The sequence below is a fragment of the Heptranchias perlo genome, chromosome 31 (assembly GCF_035084215.1).
Source record: "Heptranchias perlo isolate sHepPer1 chromosome 31, sHepPer1.hap1, whole genome shotgun sequence".
NCBI classification, from domain to species: Eukaryota; Metazoa; Chordata; class Chondrichthyes; order Hexanchiformes; family Hexanchidae; genus Heptranchias; species Heptranchias perlo.
In genome coordinates, this window is record NC_090355.1 from 6,809,847 (window position 1) to 6,831,660 (window position 21,814).

The following is a 21,814-nucleotide window of genomic DNA, read 5'->3' on the forward strand; positions in this document are numbered from 1 at the left end:
CCTGGCTCTAATTTTAAGATTATCCCCCCTTGTTCTAGATTCCCCCACCAGAGCAAATAGTTTCTCAGTATCTCCCCTATCGAATCCGTTTATCATTTTAAATGCCTTTAGGAGACCACCCCTTTCAACCTTCTAAACTCAAAGGGAATACAATCCAAATTAATGCAACCTTACCTCAAAATTTAACACTTTGAACCCTGGTATTATTCCAATGAATCTGTGCTCTACTCCCTCCAAGGCAAGTATATCTTTACTGACGTGCGGTGCCCAAAACTGAACGCAGTGCTCCAGATGGGGTCTGACCAAGGCTCTGTACAATTGAAGCATAACTTTCTCACTTTTGTATTCGAGCTCCCTTGAGATAAAGGCCAACATTCTATTAGCCTTTTTGGACCTGTGCGTTAGCTTTTAGTGATTTATGTACCTGGACACCCAATTTCATTTACTCCTCCACAGTTTCGAGTCTCTTCCTGTTACGAAAATATTCTGATTTGTCTTTCTCTGATCCTAATTGGATGACCTCAGCCTTCCCCACATTGAACTCCATCTGCCACAGTTTTGCCTGCTCACTTAATCTGTCTCTGTCCCTTTTGTAATTTCCTGATCCCATCTACACTACTTACTGTGCCTCCTGAAGGGGTGCAAATTTTTTTGATTTTTTTTTTGCTGTCCCTTGGATGCCTGCAGAAAAGTGAGGTGCAAAGCAAAGGTGGCCTTGTGTTAAGCTGAGAAGCAAAATGCCCCCTCCCTCCCTCCCTACAGGCCACCCCTGGAGCACGGCTCAGGTGCCTCAGTCACATTGTGGGGAGATCCCTTAATTTACATAGAATTACATAGGAACAGGCCAGTTGGTTGAACTGGTCCATGCCGGTGTTTATGCTCTACACGAGTCTCCTCCCCACCCTCCTTCGTCTTACCTCATTTAAATAACTCTGGGACCTGAATGAGTTGGGCGCACATTTAGTGTGCAGCCTGCCGGGACACTGCACGTTGACTGGCCTCATTGAGTAGGCGTCGAGGCTCCACCCCTGACAATGTGGAGAGTTGGCGCAGTTGGTGCCGGGACTTTGCATCATCAGTCCCCTTAATGATCACTGATGTGGGAAATAGAATGTTACACTGGTGCAATTAGGGTATCCTTTTTAGGTTAGGAACATTAGGAACAGGAGTAGGCCATTCAGCCCCTCGAGCCTGCTCCGCCATTCAATTAGATCATGGCTGATCTGCACCTCGACTCCATTTACCTGCCTTTGCCCCATATCCGTCGATACCCTTACTTAATAAAAAACCTATCGATCTCAGTCTTGAAAGCTCCAATTGTCCCAGCACAGGAAGATCTGTTTGACTTAGTGATCAAAGAACAAGGCCTTAGAGAGGGTGCAGAGGAGATTTACTAGAATGGCAGACTAGATGCAGGACTTCAGTTACGTGGAGAGACTAGAGAAGCTGGGGCTGTTCTCCTTAGAACAGAGATGGTTTTGGGGAGATTTAAGAGAGGTGTTCAAAAGCATGAAGGGTTTTGATAGAGTAAATAAGGAAAAACTGTTTTCAGTGGCAGAAGGGTCAATAACCAGAGGACACAGATTTAAGGTAATTAGCAAAAGAACCAGAGGAGAGATGAGGAGAATTTTTTTTTACACAGCAAGTTGTTATGATCTGGAATGCACTGCCTGAAAGGGCGGTGGAAGCAGATTCAGTAATAACTTTCAAAACGGAATTGGATAAATACTTGAAAGGGAAAAATTTGCAGGGCTATGGGGAAAGGACTAATCGGATAGCTCTTTCAAAGAGCCAGCACAGCCATGATGGGCAGAATGGTCTCCTTCTGTGCTGTATCATTCAATGATTCTATATGAAATAGTGAGCTTAGAGACATTCCACTAATTAATTGGGGAGAAGAGTATTGTAAACAAATTAATGTTTTTACAACTGAAGCTTTGATTACCTTCAAACATGAGACCCATCAACTCTCGCACACCAATAATCTGCACTTGCTGTCTTCATATGTACTCATTGGGGAGAAGCCAATAATTGCCTTGTACGTGCAGGGAATGACAAGTTGCTGTTTAACTTATTCTGATTTTCTCAGGTATGGAGGGCTGACATTTGGGAACGTACTCAAATCTATCCCAGCGTCCTTCAGCACAAAGGCTGCTCCAATGGTGCGGAAGATTGCAGTAAGAAGAACTGCACAGGTAGGGCCAAGGGTGCTTTTCTCAGGTTCTTAATATATGTTGCAATAATGTTGACATATGCAACAAACTGAGGTATCTTAACGGCAGTAGAATACATATAAATAGAAATACGTTTGCAGTGATATGTGACACAAGGTTCTAGTGTGATAGAAACAGACACCATCCTGTTTCAAGTTACAACATTTCTACATTATGGCCCTCGATTTTTAAGGGGCAGCAATGGTTCGTGGGAGCCCGGTAGCGGGGGGCGCACCTGGAGAGTTCTGGGACTCGGAGGCCCTGCCGATCTCAACGGCAGGGCCGCATTTAACTAAAAGTTCCTGGAGTCTCGCCCGACACCCAGCCTCATTCACTACCTGGCCAGCGGGTGGGAGTGGGAATTTGGCGGCAGAAGGCCGCAGCCGGGGACCTGTGGGAAAGGCCCCCGGCAGTCAGGTCCGGAGGCAATTGGGGATTGGAGGTGGGTGGGGTGAGTTCCAGTGCGATTGGGGAGATTCCTGTGCTGGGGTGGCTCAAGGACTCCATGAGGGTGCTTGGGGAAATGCTCCTGCTCCTCCCGGTCCACAAGGAGTTCAAACAGAGGCACTTTTCTAAAACTTGCCGTGGCCTTTACTGGCCAGTCGGCTCTTCCCGCTGTGGTTCTGCTGTCCAGCAGCAGAGAGTGTGGATTCCCCCTGGCTCGACGTTAATATTACGTTGTGGCGCTGATGACATCATCGTTCGTGACTTTTACATGTTAATTAGGCCCCGGCCGGCACTTAACAGGAGCCTCGTCAAGTGCCTGAATCATGAGAGCTAATATTACAGTGGCCGGTAACGTGACAGCTTGGCAAGATCACGATTTTAACCCTTCCCCGACCCTTTTCTTGGGGGTGAGGGCAGGAGGTGGGGTGGTGGGAGGTTAAAATTGAGTTTGAGATCTTTCATTTACATTTTTGCTGCGTTAATTGTGGCAAATTTAAACTGCTTTCTGAAAAGGGGCTTCTTTTGCCCCAGTAATTTCGATACATAGCTCCCCGAATTATGTACCCTTTGTAGGACAATGATTAACTTGTTTGTAGGTTCAGGCAAATGTCTGTCAAGGAATGCAAGTTCGCAGATGTAGTCATTAACTGTAATGGCCAGACCATTAAAAATAACATTTGATTTACACAGGCAGACTAGACACATTACGTAAGCATTAGCAGTTCATGGGTAGCACGAGTACTCGTGCCAGTCCCCATTAACATGAAATGGGGGCATCTCCCTCCATTGTGCCTTTGACCTGTCTTAATTGGTAGTTCTGTGTCCAAAGACTCCTCATACTGGGATAAATACAGCAGGGTTTGGCCATATTGTTAGTTGATTTAGCAGAACAGGAATTGTGCACCACATTAGTGTCTTTAGGGTAGGGAGAGAAAATATCAGCCAAGGTTCCTGCTCCTGAAATGTGTCCAGTGATTTCCCCATTGGAGTGTCTACATGCATGGTTTTTGGTAAGGAATGGTCGTGGTGCCTCACTTAGCTCACTGACGCTCACTGTCTTGGCTCACTCGAACTTAGATGAAATAGAGATGTTGAAAATTCCACAAAGGACATTTTTAAGGAAGTGAAGGAGTAGAGAGATTAGAAAATATGTAAAGTTCGACTGCCAAAATATGGATTGAAAAGAAACCAGAAATGTAAGTTGTAAGAGAAAGTAGGAACATATGGAGACCATTTTGATATGAAGATAAGGAACTGAAGGACAAGTACGAGATCTTAAAGTCAACAGAGGTGGATCATGGGGAAGAAAACGGTATGGTAAAAATATAACTTTTTATAACGCTTTTCATAATAGAACAGTATATTTGGCATTGCCTTTATGTTCATAGAGAAAAATAGATGGCAGCAATTAATTCAAAATGTATCACAAACTTGGTCCAGCCATTTACATACAACCATACTGCTGGTCACCAGATCTAGAAAAGAGAAGGCAGAGGGGTGACCTAATAGAGGTCTTTAAAATTATTAAGGGGTTTTATAGGGCAGACGTAGAGAAGATGTTTCCACATGTGGGGGAGACCAAAACTAAGGGCCATAAATATGAGCTGGTCACCAATAAATGCAATAAGAAACTTAGGAGAAAGTTTTTTTACCCAAAGTGTGGTAAGAATGTGGAACTCGCTACCACAAGAAGTAGTTGAGGCGAATAGCATAGATGCATTTAAGGGGAAGCTAGATAAGCACATGAGGGAGAAAGGAATAGAAGGATATGCTGATAAAGTTAGATGAAGTAGGGTGGGAGGAGGCTCATGTGGAGCATAAGCACCAGCAGAGACCAGTTGGGCCGAATGGCCTGTTTCTGTGCTGTGGACTCTATGTAATTCTATGTAATCTTCACTGCAGCAAGGTTACTGCTCGCATTCCCTTGGAAGAGAACTGATACAGGACGTACAGGACTGATAATGCCACGGACACATCTCCAAATTAAGAGGACTCCTGTGTGAGGGTTTGCTGGATGGCTCTCAGCCGGCATCAGATTCGGTTTTGCAGCCTCATCAGTTTCCTCCTGCTCTTTGTGGTGGTCCCTTGCTGTACCTGGAGTTCTCCTACTCTAGGTCCTCCATGTTGAGGCCTCTTTATAGAGAGCAGCTGTACAGCATGCAGTACTCTACCTTGATCCTTGAAGCCTTATTTGGGCTACATTGTAAGACACCTGCAAATCCATCCTGGCACCTGAAGCTCTGCTTCAACACGGCAGTGATTTCTTCAGCAGGCGGATTCCCATGGGAAAACCCATCATGTTACTATTAATGAGGTTGGAACAAAGATAAAACTGACTCAACAGTTGCCATGTCGGTACCTGAGCATCTAAGTGACGAGGAAGAAACCAAAATAAAAGAAGCAAGAAGGTTTTTTAACAAATTGGGTGTAGATTCTCCTTGCAGTACGTAGGCAGGGCTCTTTAAAGCACTAGAATCAAAAGGGCAGGCCCTAGCAGGTTGACAAAATAGAAATAACCTATTGGGCAAGTCAGGAAATTGTGCAAAGGATGTTAATTCATCATTGGGCCCTCATTTACATTTTAAAACTGGTGGGTGCCACTGGCATCAAAAGAAAATGCCAGCAAAACTTTCATGGGGAATTTCTATTTGGTTTTGCCCCAATTTATGCCCATTTTCTTTGGATGAAATTGTTTGCAAAATCTGGGCACAAGTTTTATTGTATCTAATTTTGGTTTCAACAAATAAATATGAAGATGGTAGAAAGAGCAATGGGATTTAGTCACTGAGCTGTGAAAAGCAGCCAAAAGAACATGGGGGTAATTTTAACACCCAAGGACAGGTGGGGTGGGGATGGGTGGGAACGCAAAAATGCGAAACCCGCCTCCAACCCACCCGCTTTCAGTTTTAACGGAGGAGGGTCAAGGGGCAAGCGACCAATTCGCTCTCGGGAGGCGGGTCGGCCAGTAAAATCTTTTAAGGAAGCTGCATTCCTCCATTTTAATACCTTTCTTATTTTGAACTCCTGGGGCCGGGATTCCCAGGCCTTCTGGTTCTCGCCACGTAAGAGGAGACAAGAAGGTCCAGATCAACAGGTAAGTGCCTTCATTGCACTGCTCGTGGGCCAGGAGGAGCAGGACTGTTTCCTCCAGTCCCAACAAGCTCACCTGCTACAATCAGAAAAACGCGATCAGTCGAACCCCACCACCCACCCCCCCACCAATGTCCGACCTCCCCGATGTCTGCGACCCCTCTGATCTATACATGGACTACCCAAATGTCCCTGACCCCCTCCCCACCACCAACGATGTCCGCAATCAATCCACAGTCCTCCCAATCACCCTAACCCCCCCCCCCCCCCCCCCCGCTGTCTCCGACCCACCCCCCACCCCCCCGATGTCTCCAAACACACCCCCGATGACTGACCCCCCCCCCCCCACCCCACATTGATCAAACCCCTCTCCCTGATGACCTTCCTCCCCCACCCCCCGATGTCCGGGTTGCTCCGATGCCCAACTTATCTGGCATCCACTCCCCAGCTGCTTTCCCTTCCTTCAGGCAGCCAGCCTCTCAATGGTCGGCTAGATGTTCTGGTTGGAGGAAGAAATGCTTTTGTTGAACAATAATACATAATTTTAAACCAAAAAAAGCCACACATTCAATCTTAACTAATGCCCCTCATTCATTTACTTGACCAGTGCAGATGAGGCCCATTAAGTGACATGGCTTACTCAGTGTAACCTGGTTATACTTGGTGCAGTCAGTGACAGTCTGCCTTCCCGCAGAACTTGACGTGCCACCCACCGCGTGAGCACAAGAAAGCAGGTGTTACCCACAAAGCAATGCCTCCGTCCGTGTGCTTGTGCAGAGGCACTCACAAGTTTCACAGGAAGCCAGAGCAGCCTGTAGAAAGATGGGATTAGCACCGCTGAGTGGATAGGATGGTTTCAATGTACGTTATGATGTGGATAAGTTTCTAGAGGCTGGGGTGGTTCAACTGGAGCTGACACCGCAGTAGCACAGCGCTGGCCCACTTGATTGAACTTGCAGTTCAGTTACTGTGCACCAGGATCTTGTGCTGCTTTGAGCATATGATTGGCACGAAGCACAAGGGATTACGCAGCCATTCCTTCATACTTGGAGTTAACCGATGGAAGAAGCTGTCAACTAAAAATATTATTGCTAACATAGTTGAAATATTGATACGGTAATTGACAGCTTTCTGATTTATTGGGGAATCAAGGGTAATAGCCTTGGGGTAGGAGGGAGATGATGTACTCCTTGCTAACTGACTTCACTGATGGGTCTGATTTGCCTGTAACTGTTGGCAAACTCATGATCATTGGACCTGTTTCATCCCTCCTGAGAACCTTCCTGAGAAGCAGAAAAAGTGGGCGTATGACAGATGTCAGGTTGATAATACAAGTGAGAACCAGGCTGAATATAGAAAGTACAGAGGAGAAGTGAAAAAGGAAATAAGAGGGGCAAAGAGAGAGTAACATAAAAGGGAAACCAAAAGACTTCTATAGGCATGTAAATAGTGAACGGGTAGTAAGAGAAGGGGGCAGGCGGCGATTAAGGGTCAAAAGGAGATCTGCTTATGGAGGCAGAGGGCATGGCTGAGGTACTAAATGCATCTGTCTTTATCAAGGAAAAAGATACTGCCAAACTCACAGTAAAAGAGGAGGTAGTTGAGATACTGGATGGACTAAAAATTAATAGAACAGGTACTAGAAAGGCTAGCTGTACTTAAGGTAGATAAGTCACCCTGTCCAGTTGGGATGCATCCTGGGTTGTTGAGGGAAGTAAGGGTGGAAATTGCAGAGGTGTTGGCCATAATCTTCCAATCCTTCTTAGATATTGAGGTGGTGCCAGAGGACTGGAGAATTGCAAATGTTACACTCTTGTTCAAAAGGATAAACCCGGCAACTACAGGCCAGTCGGTTTAACCTCAGTGGTGGGGAAACTTTTAGAAACGAAAATCCGGGACAAAATTAATACTCACTTGGACAAGTGTGGATTGATTAGGGAAAGCCAGCACGGATTTGTTAAAGGCAAATCGTGTTTAACTAACTTGATTGGAGTTTTTTGATGAGGTAACAGAGAGGGTCGATGAAGGCAATGTGGTTGATGTTGTGTATATGGACTTTCAAAAGGCGTTTGATAAAGTGCTACATAATAGGCTTGTCAGCAAAATTCAAGCCCATGGAATAAAAGGGGTAGTGGCAGCACGGATACAAAATTGGCTAAGTGACAGGAAACAGAGAGTAGTGGTGAACGGTTGTTTTTCGGACTGGAGGGAGGTATACAGTGATTGGTACCAGGACCACTGCTTTTTTTGATATATGTTAATGACTTGGACTTGGGTGTACAGGGCACAATTTCAAAATTTGCAGATGACACAAAATTTGGAAGTGTAGTAAACAGTGAGGAGGATAGTAATAGACTTAAGGAGGACATAAACAGGCTGGTGGAATGGCCTGTGACAGATGAAATTTAATGCAGAGAAGTGCGAAGTGATACATTTTGGCAGGAAGAATGAGGAGAGGCAATATAAGCTAAATGGTACAATTCTAAAGGGGTACAGGAACAGAAAGATCTGGGGGTATATGTGCACAAATCTTTGAAGGTGGCAGGATAGATTAAAAAATCATTTGGGATCCTGGGCTTTATAAATAGAGGTATAGAGTACAAAAGCAAGGAAGTTATGATGAACCTTTATAAAACACTGGCTCAGCCACAACTGGAGTATTGTGTCCAGTTCTGGGCAGCACACTTTAGGAAGGATGTGAAGGCCTTAGAGAGGGTGCAGAAGAGATTTACTAGAATGGTTCCAGGGATGAGGGACTTCCGTTACGTGGATAGACTGGAGAAGCTGGGGTTGCTCTCCTTAGAGCAGAGAAGGTTGAGAGGAGATTTGATAGAAGTATTCAAAATCATGACGGGTTTAGATAGAGTAAATAAAAAGAAACTGTTCCCATTGGCTGAAGGGTCGAGAAGCAGAAGACACAGATTTAAGGTGATTGGCAAACGAACCAAAGGCGACATGAGGAAAAGCTTTTTTACGCAACGAGTAGTTATGATCTGGAACGTGCTGCCTGAAAGGGTGATGAAAACAGATTCAATCGTGGCTTTCAAAAAGGAATTGGATAAATACGTGAAGGGAAAAAAAGTTGCATGGCTACAGGGAAAAAGCAGGGGAATGGGACTAACTGGATTGCTCTTACAATAAGATGGGCCAAATGGCCTACTTCTGTGCTGTAACCATTCTATGATTCTTTCATTGTCCTCTATCAGGAGGATGACAGGTGGAGAAGATATGTTTTGGATGTAAAATGGAAACTCAGTTGTAATCTGACATTAAAACAAACACAAAGGTGTGCATTTAGCTAACAGTTACCATTTTTTTTTGGATTTTTGTAGGTGTTTTACAACAACAAGGGTTATCACAGCATGCCAACCTATCTGAATACCCTGAACAATGCCATTCTCCGAGCCAACCTACCCAAGAGCAAGGGCAACCCTGCAGGATATGGTAAGCTCAAAGAATCAATTGTGTAAACCCTTTGAAACAGAGGGCATTCTGAAGTCAGAAGCAAAACCCTGCTGTCTTGTGCTATTGATGGTTACTGGCAATATTTAGTCAGTGTGCCACTGATACCAGCAGTCAAATCCTGCAGGTCCAGATATGGTACAATTGAATTTCCTCAAGCTCTTGTGATTCCTTAATTGCCCTTTGCATTTGTTCGTTTAGTTGAATTGATCACAGATTTAATGCAAGTATAGAATTTTCTGCGACTTGCAGTTTAGCAAATTGCCCATTCATCTCTGGAATCTGACTCTGAATCAAGCCTAAATTGAAGGTCTCCTATATCTGTTAACTGCAATTCAAATGAGTTGAGGCAGCCTTTACCTAGTTAATGATTGCAGGTTCATAGCACAGATCATGCTGATTGGCGCTGGACAGGAAATTTCACTCAAAGACCACATGGATGGGTGTGGAAAATTTAAGCGTATCACACCAACACAGCAGGAGGTGCTTTTTTGAGGTTGGACTAAGATACATTGTTGTGGAGAACCAAGGGATCTTTACATCTGACTTACTGCAGATCCTGGGTACCTGAAATGAGTGAGCCTCATGTTCATGGGTCTATACTCTGGAGTTTAGAAGAATGAGAGGTGATCTCATTGAAACATATAAGATTCTGAGGGCTTGACAGGGTAGATACTGAGCGGATGTTTCACCTGGCTGGAGATTTTAGAACTAGGGGGCATAGTCTCAGGAGAAGGGGTCGGGCATATAGAACTGAGATGAGAAGGAATTTCTTCGCTTAGAGGGTCGTGAATGTTTGGAATTCCCTATCCCAGAAGGCTGTGGATGCTGTGTTGTTGAGTATATTCAAGACTGCGATCGATAGATTTTTGGACTCTAAGGGAGTCAAAGGATATGGGGATCGGGCGAGAAAGTGGAGTTGAGGTCAAAGATAAGCCATGATCTTATTGAACGGCGGAGCAGGCTCGAGGGGCCGTATGGCTTACATTTGCTCCTATTTCTTATGATCATACGTTCTGCAATGCTGGCATTCCTCGCATTGAGCACAGACGATCACCAAAAAAGTAATGTATCCCACTGATAATACAATTTGCACATGCTAATGGATAAAAGATTGAAATGTCATCATGCGATAGAACCTTGGTTATAAATTATTGAATTACACAGTTCTTTCCGGTGAAGTTGTCTATTTCTGTGTCAATTCATAGAATCATACAGCACAGAAGGAGGCCATTCGGCCCATCGAGCCTGTGCCGGCTCTTTGAGAGAGCTATCCAATTAGTCCCATTTCCCTGCTCTTTCCCCATAGCCTTGCAAATTTCTCCTTTTCAAGTATTTATCCAATTCCCTTTTGAAAGTCATTATTGAATCTGCTTCCACCACTCTTTCAGGCAGTGAATTCCAGATCATAACAACTCGCTGCGTAAAAAAAATTCTCCTAATTTTCCCTCTGGACTTCTTGCCAATTATCTTAAATCTGTGCCCCCTGGTTACTGACCCCCCTGCCAGTGAAAACAGTTTCTCTCCATTGACACTATCAAAACCCTTCATAATTTTGAACACCTCTGTCAATCCCCTCTTAACTTTCTCTGCTCTAAGGAGAACAATCCCAGCTTCTCTAGTCTCTCCACATAACTGAAGTCCCTCATCTCTTGTACCATTCTGGTAAATTTCCTCTGCACTCCCTCCAAGGCCTTGACATCCTTCCTAAAGTGTATTGCTCAGAATTGGACACAATACTCTATCTGGGGCCTTATTATTGAACATAAGTACATTTCAGTGACTGTTGTCAATGGATTGTGTTGAAATATACAGCCATTATTTCCTTCTCCACAGTGAATTAAATTTCTAGCCAAGAAGAATATTTAAAAAAATGACTAAAACCACAGTATTAAGATGTTGAAAGTTGTGCAGAGCAGTTTGGAAAAATTTCAGTCCATCCACCCTGCCAATTATCCTCTTTCTTTCCTGTAAGGTACCTGTGCATATGTGTCTAAAGTGCCTTGCACTCATTGTCTGTCTGTTCATTAGACCTGAAATGGGAGCCTCCGAAGCTTCATATCTGAAAGGTGTGACACGTCCATTTGACATATATAATGTGCAAAATTTGTCAGTTTACAGTTGGCCTTGTCTCACCAGAGAGTTCATCAGTCTACTACCTGGAAGATAGGAGAAATGCACGTGGAAGATTACAGTACCCTGTTCACACCATGAGGCGTTTCATTGTTATGGATGCTTTCAAATTGGGGTTGCACTAGGACTGGCCATAACCATTATCGGAACAGCCCTTCCAGCCTGTCCCATCATTCAGTTAGATAATGGCTGATCTGTATCTCATCTCCATTTACCCGCCTTTGCCCTATATCTCTTGATACTCTTACCGCACATAAAACTGTCAATCTCAGTTTTGAAATTTTCAGTTGTCCCCCAGCCTCAACAGCTTTTTGGGGGAGAGAGTTGCAGATTTTCACAACCCTATGTGTGAAAAAAGGGCTTCCTGATTTCACTCCCAAATGGCCTGGCTCTAAATTTAAGATTATTCCCTCTTGTTCTGGATTCCCCCACCAGAGGAAATAGTTTTTCTGTATTTACCATATTGAATCCCTTTGTCATTTTAAACACCTAGATTAGATCACCCCATAACCTTCAAGGGAATACAAGCCAAATTTATGCAACCTGTCGTCATAAATTAACCCTTTAAGCCCTGGTATCGTTCTGGTATCAGAAACTGCACAACAGATTCTGGCCTTTTCTTTCACCCTTCATTGGAGACCCGCATCTCCTCAACAGTTGGACCTTTTCCTGAGCAGTCTGGTTGAAGATCCAGTATTCTGTGTTGCAGTGCAATTCCCCCTGGCACTAGTTGGAATTTTACATGTTGATTACAAGAATGAGGAAAAAGATCTGAATGTAAATAATGTTGCAGGAGATCTATTGGCATAAGGATTAGATTGAAGAGGTCGTCAAAGGAAGAAGCACATTTATGCTGTTTTTCTTAAGTACTAATTTTTTTTTTGGATGTCTTGTTGTTCAGGTATTTCAGCCTCAGACTTCCAGTAACTTTAGGAACATATGAAATTGATGGGCAGGAAAAGGCCAGCTAGTGCATCAAGCCTGTCCTATACCATGGTGGAAGGAGCATCATGTCCAAACCCATCCTCCCTCCTTCCAGACGTCTCCCCCTCCATGTAATCTCCTGGGAGAGGCAAAAAAAAGAGAAAAAACCCAGGGCCAGTATGGGAAAAAATACTCTGGAAAATTCCTCTCTGACCACTCTCAGGCGATCGAAACCAGTCCACTTTGATTCCTTATGAAGATTTACCAGGACTTACAGAGTCACATGTAGGAACTCTACTCACCTGTACAACTAGATATGCATTACACAAAGAATTATTCAGGCACCCTGGCTGACATCAGTTAAGAGTCTGTTGAATTCGGGGTAATAGTTAACTAGAATATTCTGTACCAGAGAAAAATAACAACTTATCCTATCAGTGCTCGAGAGTTATTGATGCTTACCCTAAATCCATTAACCATCTATGATGTATTTATCACGGCTATTCATTTTAAGCATAAGAAACTCATTATATGTCATGAGCCTGCAGCGGAATCTTTCCTATCCTGCATGGTTATGGAACATCAACAAAGGAGGTTCAATCTTCTTCGAGTGGCAAATGCTGGTGTGGGCGCTTACCACTTTATCAAGCCCAATAAAAGCTGCCATGTTTTCTTTCACCCTGCATCTCCTCTGCAGTTAGACCATTCCCCAAATATTTTAATTAATGTCCAGATTTATGTCTTGCGGTTCTATTTTAAATGTAAAGGCTTATAGGGATTTGCAGAAGAACTTAGATGTTCTGTTTCAAAGTCGTAGTGTCCACATACTGAATGATGCTGCATTGGACTGTTGAAAAAATGTGTAGCAGTGCCATCTATTGGCAGTAAAACAGTACTACTAGAGCAAATCTTCCTTGTTTCATGCTTCAAGTAAAAATAAGCAGCAAATTCTTCTTCATTAGAAGAATATATATTTTTAAATGAAGGCATGTTCTATTTATATACAATATCTATAAGTTCTCCTGTAGCATTGCTCAGAATGAGTCAGAGGGTAGATACACTTTTATCAGGGCCATTGATTTACAATGATTGAATAAGTCAAATTCCATTTATGTTAAATAGTTTCCAGTTCCCCGGCCCTAGCCGTCTCCTTTTCACCATGGGTATTCAGTCCCTCTATACCTCCATCCCCCACCAGGATGGCCTGCAGGCCCTCCGCTTCTTCCTTGAACGGAGGCCCAACCAGTCCCCATCCACCACCACCCTCCTCCGTCTGGCTGAACTTGTTCTTACGTTGAACAACTTCTCCTTTGACTCCACTCACTTCCTCCAAATAAAAGGTGTCACTATGGGAACACGTATGGGTCCCAGCTATGCCTGCCTTTTTGTGGGCTACGTGGAACATTCCTTGCTCCAGCCGTACTCGGGCCCCTCCCTCACCTCTTTTTCCCGGTACATTGATGATTGTATTGGTGCCGTTTCCTGCTCTCGCCCTGAACTGGAAAATTTCATCAACATTACTTCCAATTTCCACCCTTCCTTCGCCTTCACATGGTCCACCTCCAACTCTTCCCTTCCCATCCTCGACTTCTCTATCTCCATTTCTGGGGATAGTCTGTCAACCAATTTCTGTTATAAGCCCACTGACTCCTACAGCTACCTTGATTACACTTCCTCCCACCCCGCTTCCTGTAAGGACTCTATTCCCTTCTCCCAGTTTCTCCGTCTCCGTCACATCTTTTCTGACGATACCACCTTCCACACCAGTGCTTCCAATATGTCTTCCTTTTTCCTCAACCAAGGATTCTCCTCCAGTGTTGACAGGGCCCTCGACCGTGTCCGTCCTATTTCCCGTGCTTCTGCCCTCACCCCTTTTCTTCCCTCCCAGAACCATGATGGGGTCCCCTTGTCCTCACCTTCCACCCCACCAGCCTCCACATTCAACGTATCATCCTCCGCCATTTCCGCCACCTGCAGCGCAATCCCACCACCAAACACATCTTCCCCTCCCCTCTCAGCAAGGGACCGCTCCCTCCGCGAAGCCCTGGTCCACTCTTCCATCACCTCCAACACCCGCTCAATGGCCCCGATAAAAGTGCATCTACCCTCTGACCCATGCAAGCGCAGGAGATCCAACACCTGCCCCTTATCCTCCTCCCTTCCCACCTTCCAGGTGAAACAGCAGTTTACTTGTACTTCTTTCAATTTACTACACTGTATCCGCTGCACACAATGCGGTCTCCTCTACACTGGGGAGACCAAACACAAATTGGGTAATCGCTTTGCTGAACACCTCCACTCTGTCTGCAAGCGTGACCCTGACCTGCCGGTCGCTTGCCATTTTAATTCCCCTTCCCACTCCTACTCTGACCACTCTGCCCTCGGCCTCTTACACTGTTCCAATGAAGCTCAACGGAAGCTCAAGGAACAGCACCTCATCTTTCGTTTAGGGACTTTACAACCTTCCGGACTCGACGTTGATTTCAATAACTTCAGATCGTAACCACTGCTCCCATTTTTTTCAGTCAGCAGGTGCTGGTAATGGTTCTGCTGCTGCCATTTACTCCTGATCAATCTTTTGTTTCTTAACCTGTCCCATTACCACCTTCCTTGCCTTGCACCATTATCCCTTTTGTCATTTAATCACTCGTACCCTCTACCCTATCACAGACCTTCCATTTTGTTCTTTCCTCCCCTCACCTCCTCCCCTCCCCCCCCTTTCCCTGACTGTACCTGCTTAAAAACTTTAACTCTTCAACATCTTCCAGTTCTGACGAAAGGTTTCGACCTGAAACGTTAACTCTGTTTCATTCTCCACAGATACTGCCTGACTTGCTGAGCTTCTCCAGCATTTTCTGTTTTTATTTCAGATTTCCATTCATATTAAATGGTGTTCTAGGATTTTTACTGGTACTTTGAGGATTGAATTACATGCAAATTACACAACGAATTCTGTCTATTATTCTGTGGTAACACTGGGAGATTGTCATGAGTGTGTTCCTGGACTTTGGTAGCACTGGGAGATGATCCTGGGGATAGTCCTGGGTTTTGGTAGCACTGGGAGATGATCCTGGGGATATTCCTGAGCTTTGGTAGCACTATGGAATAGTTCTGGGCTTTGTAACCTTTTGGGGATGGTCCTGGGCTTTGGACTGAGGTGAGGTCCTAACGTTTGGCAGTACAGGGGTAGACCTGCTGAAGTTTGGCAGCATGGAATGGGGGAGGTAGTTTGGTCTGGCAACACTCTGGAGGGGGAACCTGAGCTTTGGTAAAACTGGAGGCGAAATAAGGGTTTTTTAAAGGGTATGAGGAAAGGGATCAAGCGGATAGGTCTTTCAGAGAGCTGGCACAGGCGTGATAGGCTGAATGGCCCCATTCTGTGCTGTAAATTTCTATGACTCTAAACCTTAGTGATCTGATAGATTGCATGACCTAAACTGGTGTGACATGATACCACACAGCTCATAGAGCAGTGATTTTAATTGATGCTTTCATACCAGGAAATATAATGTGTTGTATGTAATTCATTACAAGTGTTTTTACCTTTTTATATAAAACCAGTTGTTTTCCGATTCACAGATCACTGTTCTGTCTTCTCTTGCATGCTTTTGTTGTCAGATTTGCAGTGCAGATTGAGAAGATCACATCAGGATTATAGTGAACTTCGTTACAGCTATTGAAATACAGTAGAAAGAAGTTAACAGATTGATATAGTCGTGGTAAACTCTGCAGCCCTTGAGTAGACCTCAATGTAGCCACACCAGTGTTTCTCATGTAACAGATTTGATAACATTCAAAGCTGCAGGATCCCCTTTCCAAACGATTACCTGCTAATTACATACATGTGAAGTTGATTGAATAGTCTGTGTTAGTAAAGAACATTGCACTATGTTACGAACAAAGATGCTTGTTCGTGAGCAGGGTTGTGGCTACATACAAGGCTCTAATTGATTTAGTCCAGGCCAATATTTATCCTCAACCAACATTACAAAAACAGATTTATCTCATTGCTGTTTGGGGGAGCTTATTGTATCCACATTGGCTGCCGCATTTCCCTACATTACACTTCAAATGTACTTCATTGGCTGTGAAGCGCTTTGGCATATCCTAAGGTCGTGAAAGGTGCTATATAAATGCAAGTTCTTTCTCTCCAGTGAGACATAGAGATTTTTTTTCCCCTTTGTTCATGGGATGTGGGCATCGCTAGCAAGGCCAGCATTTATTGCCCGTCCATAATTGCCCTTGAGAAGGTGGTGGTGAGCCAGCTTCTTGAACCGCTGCAGTTAGTGTGGTCAAAGTTCTCCCACAGTGCTGTTAGGTAGGGAGTTGCAGGATTTTGACCCAGCGACGATAAACGAACGGCGATATATTTCCAATGGATGGGCAATAAATGCTGGCCTTGCCAGCGACGCCCACGTCCCATGAACAAATAAAGAAAAAAAGTTGGGATGATGTGTGACTTGGAGGGGAACGTGCAGGTGGTGGTGTTCCCATGTGCCTGCTGCCCTTGTCCTTCTAGGTGGTAGCAGTCGTGGGTTTGGAAGGTGCTGTCGAAGAAGCCTTGGCGAGTTGCTGCAGTGTGTCCTGTAGATGGTACACACTGCACCCACAGTGCACAGGTGGTAAAGGGAGTGAATGTTTAGGGTGGTGGATGGGGTGCCAATCAAGCGGGCTGCTTTATCTTGGATGGTGTCGAACTTCTTGAGTGTTGTTGGAGCTACACTCATCCAGGCAAGTGGAGAGTATTCCATCACACTCCTGACTTGTGCCTTGTAGATGGTGGAAAGGCTTTAGGGAGTCAGGAGGTGAGTCACTCGGGGCAGAATACCCAGCCTCTGACCTGCTCTTGTAGCCACAGTATTTAGGTGGCTGGTCCAGTTAACTTTCTGGCCAGTGGTAACCCCCAGGATGTTGATGGTAGGGAATTTGGCGATGGTAATGCCATTGAATGTCAAAGGGGAGATGGTTAGACTCTCTCTTGTTGGAGATGGCCATTGCCTGGCACGAATGTTACTTGCCACTTATTGGCCCAAGCCTGGAATTTGTCCAGGTCTTTTTTTATTCGTTCATGGGATGTGGGCGTCGCTGGCGAGGCCAGCATTTATTGCCCATCCCTAATTGCCCTTGAGAATGTGATGGTCAGCCACCTTCTTGAAGTCCATGTGGTGAAGGTTCTCCCACAGTGCTGTTAGGTAGGGAGTTCCAGGATTTTGACCCAGTGACGTTGAAGGAACAGTGATATATTTCCAAGTCGGGATGGTGTGTGACTTGGAGGGGAACGTGCAGCTGGTGGTGTTCCCATGTGCCTGCTGCTCTTGTCCTTCTAGGTGGTAGAGGTCGTCGGTTTGGGAGTTGCTGCAGTGCATCCTGTGGATGGTACACACTGCAGCCACTGTGCGCCGGTGGTGAAGGGAGTGAATGTTTAGGGTGGTGGATGGGGTGCCAATCAAGCGGGCTGCTTTGTCCTGGATGGTGTCGAGCTTCTTGAGTGTTGTTGGAGCTGCACTCATCCAGGCAAGTGGAGAGTATTCCATCACACTCCTGACTTGTGCCTTGTAGATGGTGGAAAGGCTTTGGGGAGTCAGGAGGTGAGTCACTCGGGGCAGAATACCCAGCCTCTGACCTGCTCTTGTAGCTACACTATTTATGTGGCTGGTCCAGTTAAGTTTCTGGTCAATGGTGACCCCCAGGATGTTGATGATGGGGGATTCGGTGATGGTTATGCCATTGAAGGTCAAGGGGAAGTGGTTAGACTCTCTCTTGTTAGAGATGGTCATTGCCTGGCACTTGTCTGGCGCGAATGTTACTTGCCACTTATGAACCCAAGCCTGGATGTTGTCCAGGTCTTGCTGCATGCGAGCACGGACAGTTTCATTATCTGAGGGGTTGCGAATGGAACTGAACACAGTGCAGTCATCAGCGAACATCCCCATTTCTGACCTTATGATGGAGGGAAGGTCATTGATGAAGCAGCTGAAGATGGTTGTGCCTAGGACACTGCCCTGAGGAACTCCTGCAACAATGTCCTGGGGCTGAGATGATTGGCCTCCAACAACCACTACCATCTTCCTTTGTGCTCGGTATAACTCCAGCCACTGGAGAGTTTTCCCCCTGATTCCCATTGACTTCAATTTTACTAGGGCTCCTTGGTGCCACACTCGGTCAAATGCTGCCTTGATGTCAAGGGCAGTCACTCTCACCTCACGTCTGGAATTCAGCTCTTTTGTCCATGTTTGGACCAAGGCTGTAATGAGGTCTGGAGCCAAGTGGTCCTGGTGGAACCCCAACTGAGTATCGGTGAGCAGGTTATTGGTGAGTAAGTGCTGCTTGATAGCACTGTCAACGACACCTTCCATCACTTTGCTGATGATTGAGAGTAGACTGATGGGGCGGTAATTGGCCGGATTGGATTTGTCCTGCATTTTGTGGACAGGACATGCCTGGGCAATTTTCCACATTATTGGGTAGATGCCAGTGTTGTAACTGTACTGGAACAGCTTGACTAGAGGCGCAGCTAGTTCTGGAGCACAAGTCTTCAGCACTACAGCCGGGATGTTGTCGGGGCCTATAGGCTTTGCTGTATCAAGTCCACTCAGCCGTTTCTTGATCTCACGTGGGGTGAATCGCATTGGCTGAAGCCTGGCTTCTGTGATGGTGGGGATATCGGGAGGAGGCCGAGATGGATCATCCACTCGGCACTTCGGGCCATAGATGGTTGCAAACGCTTCAGCCTTATCTTTTGCAATCTCATGCTGGACTCTTCCATCGTTGAGGATGGGGATGTTCACTTCCTCCTCCCGTTTAATTGTTTAATTGTCCACCACCATTCACGACTGGATGTGGCAGGACTGCAGAGCTTTGATCTGATCCGTTGGTTGTGGAATCGCTTAGCTCTGTCTATAGCATGTTGCTTCCACTGTTTAGCATGCATGTAGTCCTGTGTTGTAGCTTCACCATGTTGGCACCTCATTTTTAGGTACGCCTGGTGCTGCTCCTGGCATACTCTTCTACACTTCTCATTGAACCAGGGTTGATTCCCTGGCTTGTTGGTAATGGTAGAGTGAGGAATATGCCAGGCCATGAGGTTACAGATTGTGCTGGAATACAATTCTGCTGCTGCTGATGGCCTACAGTGCCTCATGGATGCCCAGTTTTGAGCTGCTAGATCTGTCCTGAATCTATCCCATTTAGCACGGTGTTAGTGCCACACAACACGTTGGATGGTGTCCTCAGTGCGAAGACGGGACTTCGTCTCCACGAGGACTGTGCGGTGGTCACTCCTACCAATACTGTCATGGACAGATGCATTTGCGACAGGTAGATTGGTGAGGACGAGGTCAAGTAGGTTTCTCCCTCGTGTTGGTTCGCTCACCACCTGCCGCAGACCCATTCTCACAGCTATGTCCTTCAGGACTCGGCCAGCTCAGTCAGTAGTGGTGCTACCAAGCCCCTCTTGGTGATGGACATTGAAGTCCCCCACCCAGAGTACATTTTGTGCCCTTGCTACCCTCAGTGCTTCCTCCAAGTGGTGCTCAACATGGAGGAGGACTGATTCATCAACTGAGGGAGGGCAGTAGGTGGTAATCAGCAGGAGGTTTCCTTGCCCATGTTTGACCTGATGCCATGAGATTTCATGGGGTCCAGAGTCAATGTTGAGGACTCCCAGGGCCACTTCCTCCTGATTGTATATCACTGTACCGCCACCCTTAGTGGGTCTGTCCTGCTAGTGGGCCAGGACATACCCAGGGATGGTGATGGAAGAACTTCATTAAATGCCTATAACGCAGTATTATTTAGCTTTGACTCAGTGACGTTCTCTATAGCTTGCAACATCTGTCTGAACTATTATCGTGATCTGCCTCTTTAAAAAAAGCCCCAATTCACTGGTGCTGAATTTGAAAACAGCACAGTTACTCTTATATAGGAACTGTATTAGCTCTTGTGTGGAGTTAGCAAGTAATTTAACGACATGAAATACATTTTCAGTGCTGTTTTTAATAATTACACTTCTTTTGTCTTGTAGGTATCACAGTGACAAACCACCCAATGAACAAGACCAGCGCCAGCTTGTCCCTCGATTACCTGTAAGAATAGGAGTTAACATTGCATTTAATATTTAGTTCTGGGTTGTTCACCGTCAGTTTTCTTGTTGTGTGCACGTAAATGACTATCTCACTGGGGTTCATTTTGACGTTCAAATCAATCTATGACTATAAAGAATCACTGGTTGAAAATAAAAACCTGTACTCCACTGCCCCACGGCCAATGTAATAATGAGCCTTGCAAGACAACCAAGTACCTGAATGCGTCACAGCTGAAAGGGCAGTGATGCAGTGTGTGATACAGTGCACCAATGCACTGTGCCATGGAATTGCAGGTCGCAGGCTTTCCTACACCATGTTTCATGCAATAAGCTCCTATTGGTGGCTAGCCACAAGAGGGAGTAGGTGCAGTTAAACTATTTCAGTGGTAGATGTTATCACACTACTGAGCACGTCACTGCACATCACGCAGGTGAATTAGTAATTAATTATATGATGCCATAGATTTTCAAACTGAGCTCCATGGACTCTGAGGGTCTACGAGGGCTTCCCAAGAGGTCTGTGAGGTTATCAGATTTCCATCTGTCTGTGGCTGGGCAGGATCCTGTATTCAATGCTTTTTCTGTAGTTGTTGACTTCTTTCCACATTATTCCTATTGCTACATGCTAAGAAAAGAAAAATTATGCAATGACGGCACTGTTTTCATTTTCGTAGTTGACAGTATCTTCTGTAAGTTAGGACACTGGGTTCCCAGGAGCATTTGGGGGTCCCCAAATACAGAAAACAGCTGAAAACTTTTGTACATTAATGTCCAGCTTTTTAACCCTGCCTATGTGTGGCCTGATAACTACGACCAGTGTGATGCATGACTAGATGGGAGACCCAAGTTTGAAACCTAACCTCACATTCACATTTGCTAAGTCACTAGAGAACAATTTATGTCAGCCTCACCTGCATCAATGGGAAAAGTATCTTCATGGTACTAAAGAGGAAAAACTGTCCATTTTACTCCTGTGTAGCTTAAGATCATGGAGTAGCTTTGACTTCATACATGGAGACCTCCCTGGGATGGACCAATGTTTTTATTGATTAATACTGTCCAAAAGAACCTAGATAGAAAAGTATTTATGTCTGTACTTTTTTCCCCCATTAGACTAGCTCGAAGCTGCGTTGTTGATCGTTATTAACCTGTGGTATAATCTCTTGCTGGTGATTTGGATTCAGAAATTCTCAGTTCTTTCCTTGAATTGTTCTCAGTCTGCAGGGCACAGACGTGGTCATTGCTATCTTCATCATCGTGGCCATGTCCTTCGTCCCAGCCAGCTTTGTGGTGTTTCTGGTGGCAGAGAAATCGACCAAAGCGAAACACCTGCAGTTTGTTAGTGGATGTGACCCTGTTATCTACTGGCTGGCCAACTACGTCTGGGACATGGTGAGAATAGGTTTAGTTCTTAAAGAGGGGGAAGCAATTTCAGCACTGATCTCAAGGTGTCACTTTTTGC

At 45.3% G+C, this 21,814-nt stretch overlaps 1 protein-coding gene across 1 annotated transcript in view; it reads left to right on the plus strand.

Annotated features, from left to right (window-relative positions):
- abca2 (ATP-binding cassette, sub-family A (ABC1), member 2) overlaps positions 1–21,814 on the plus strand; it is a 457,180-nt gene that overhangs the window by 382,563 nt on the left and 52,803 nt on the right. The window contains exons 33-36 of the mRNA XM_067969563.1: positions 2,090–2,195; positions 9,083–9,194; positions 20,293–20,353; positions 21,570–21,744. Coding sequence (XP_067825664.1) covers positions 2,090–2,195; positions 9,083–9,194; positions 20,293–20,353; positions 21,570–21,744 — 454 coding nt within the window. The remainder of the gene's footprint in view (positions 1–2,089; positions 2,196–9,082; positions 9,195–20,292; positions 20,354–21,569; positions 21,745–21,814) is intronic.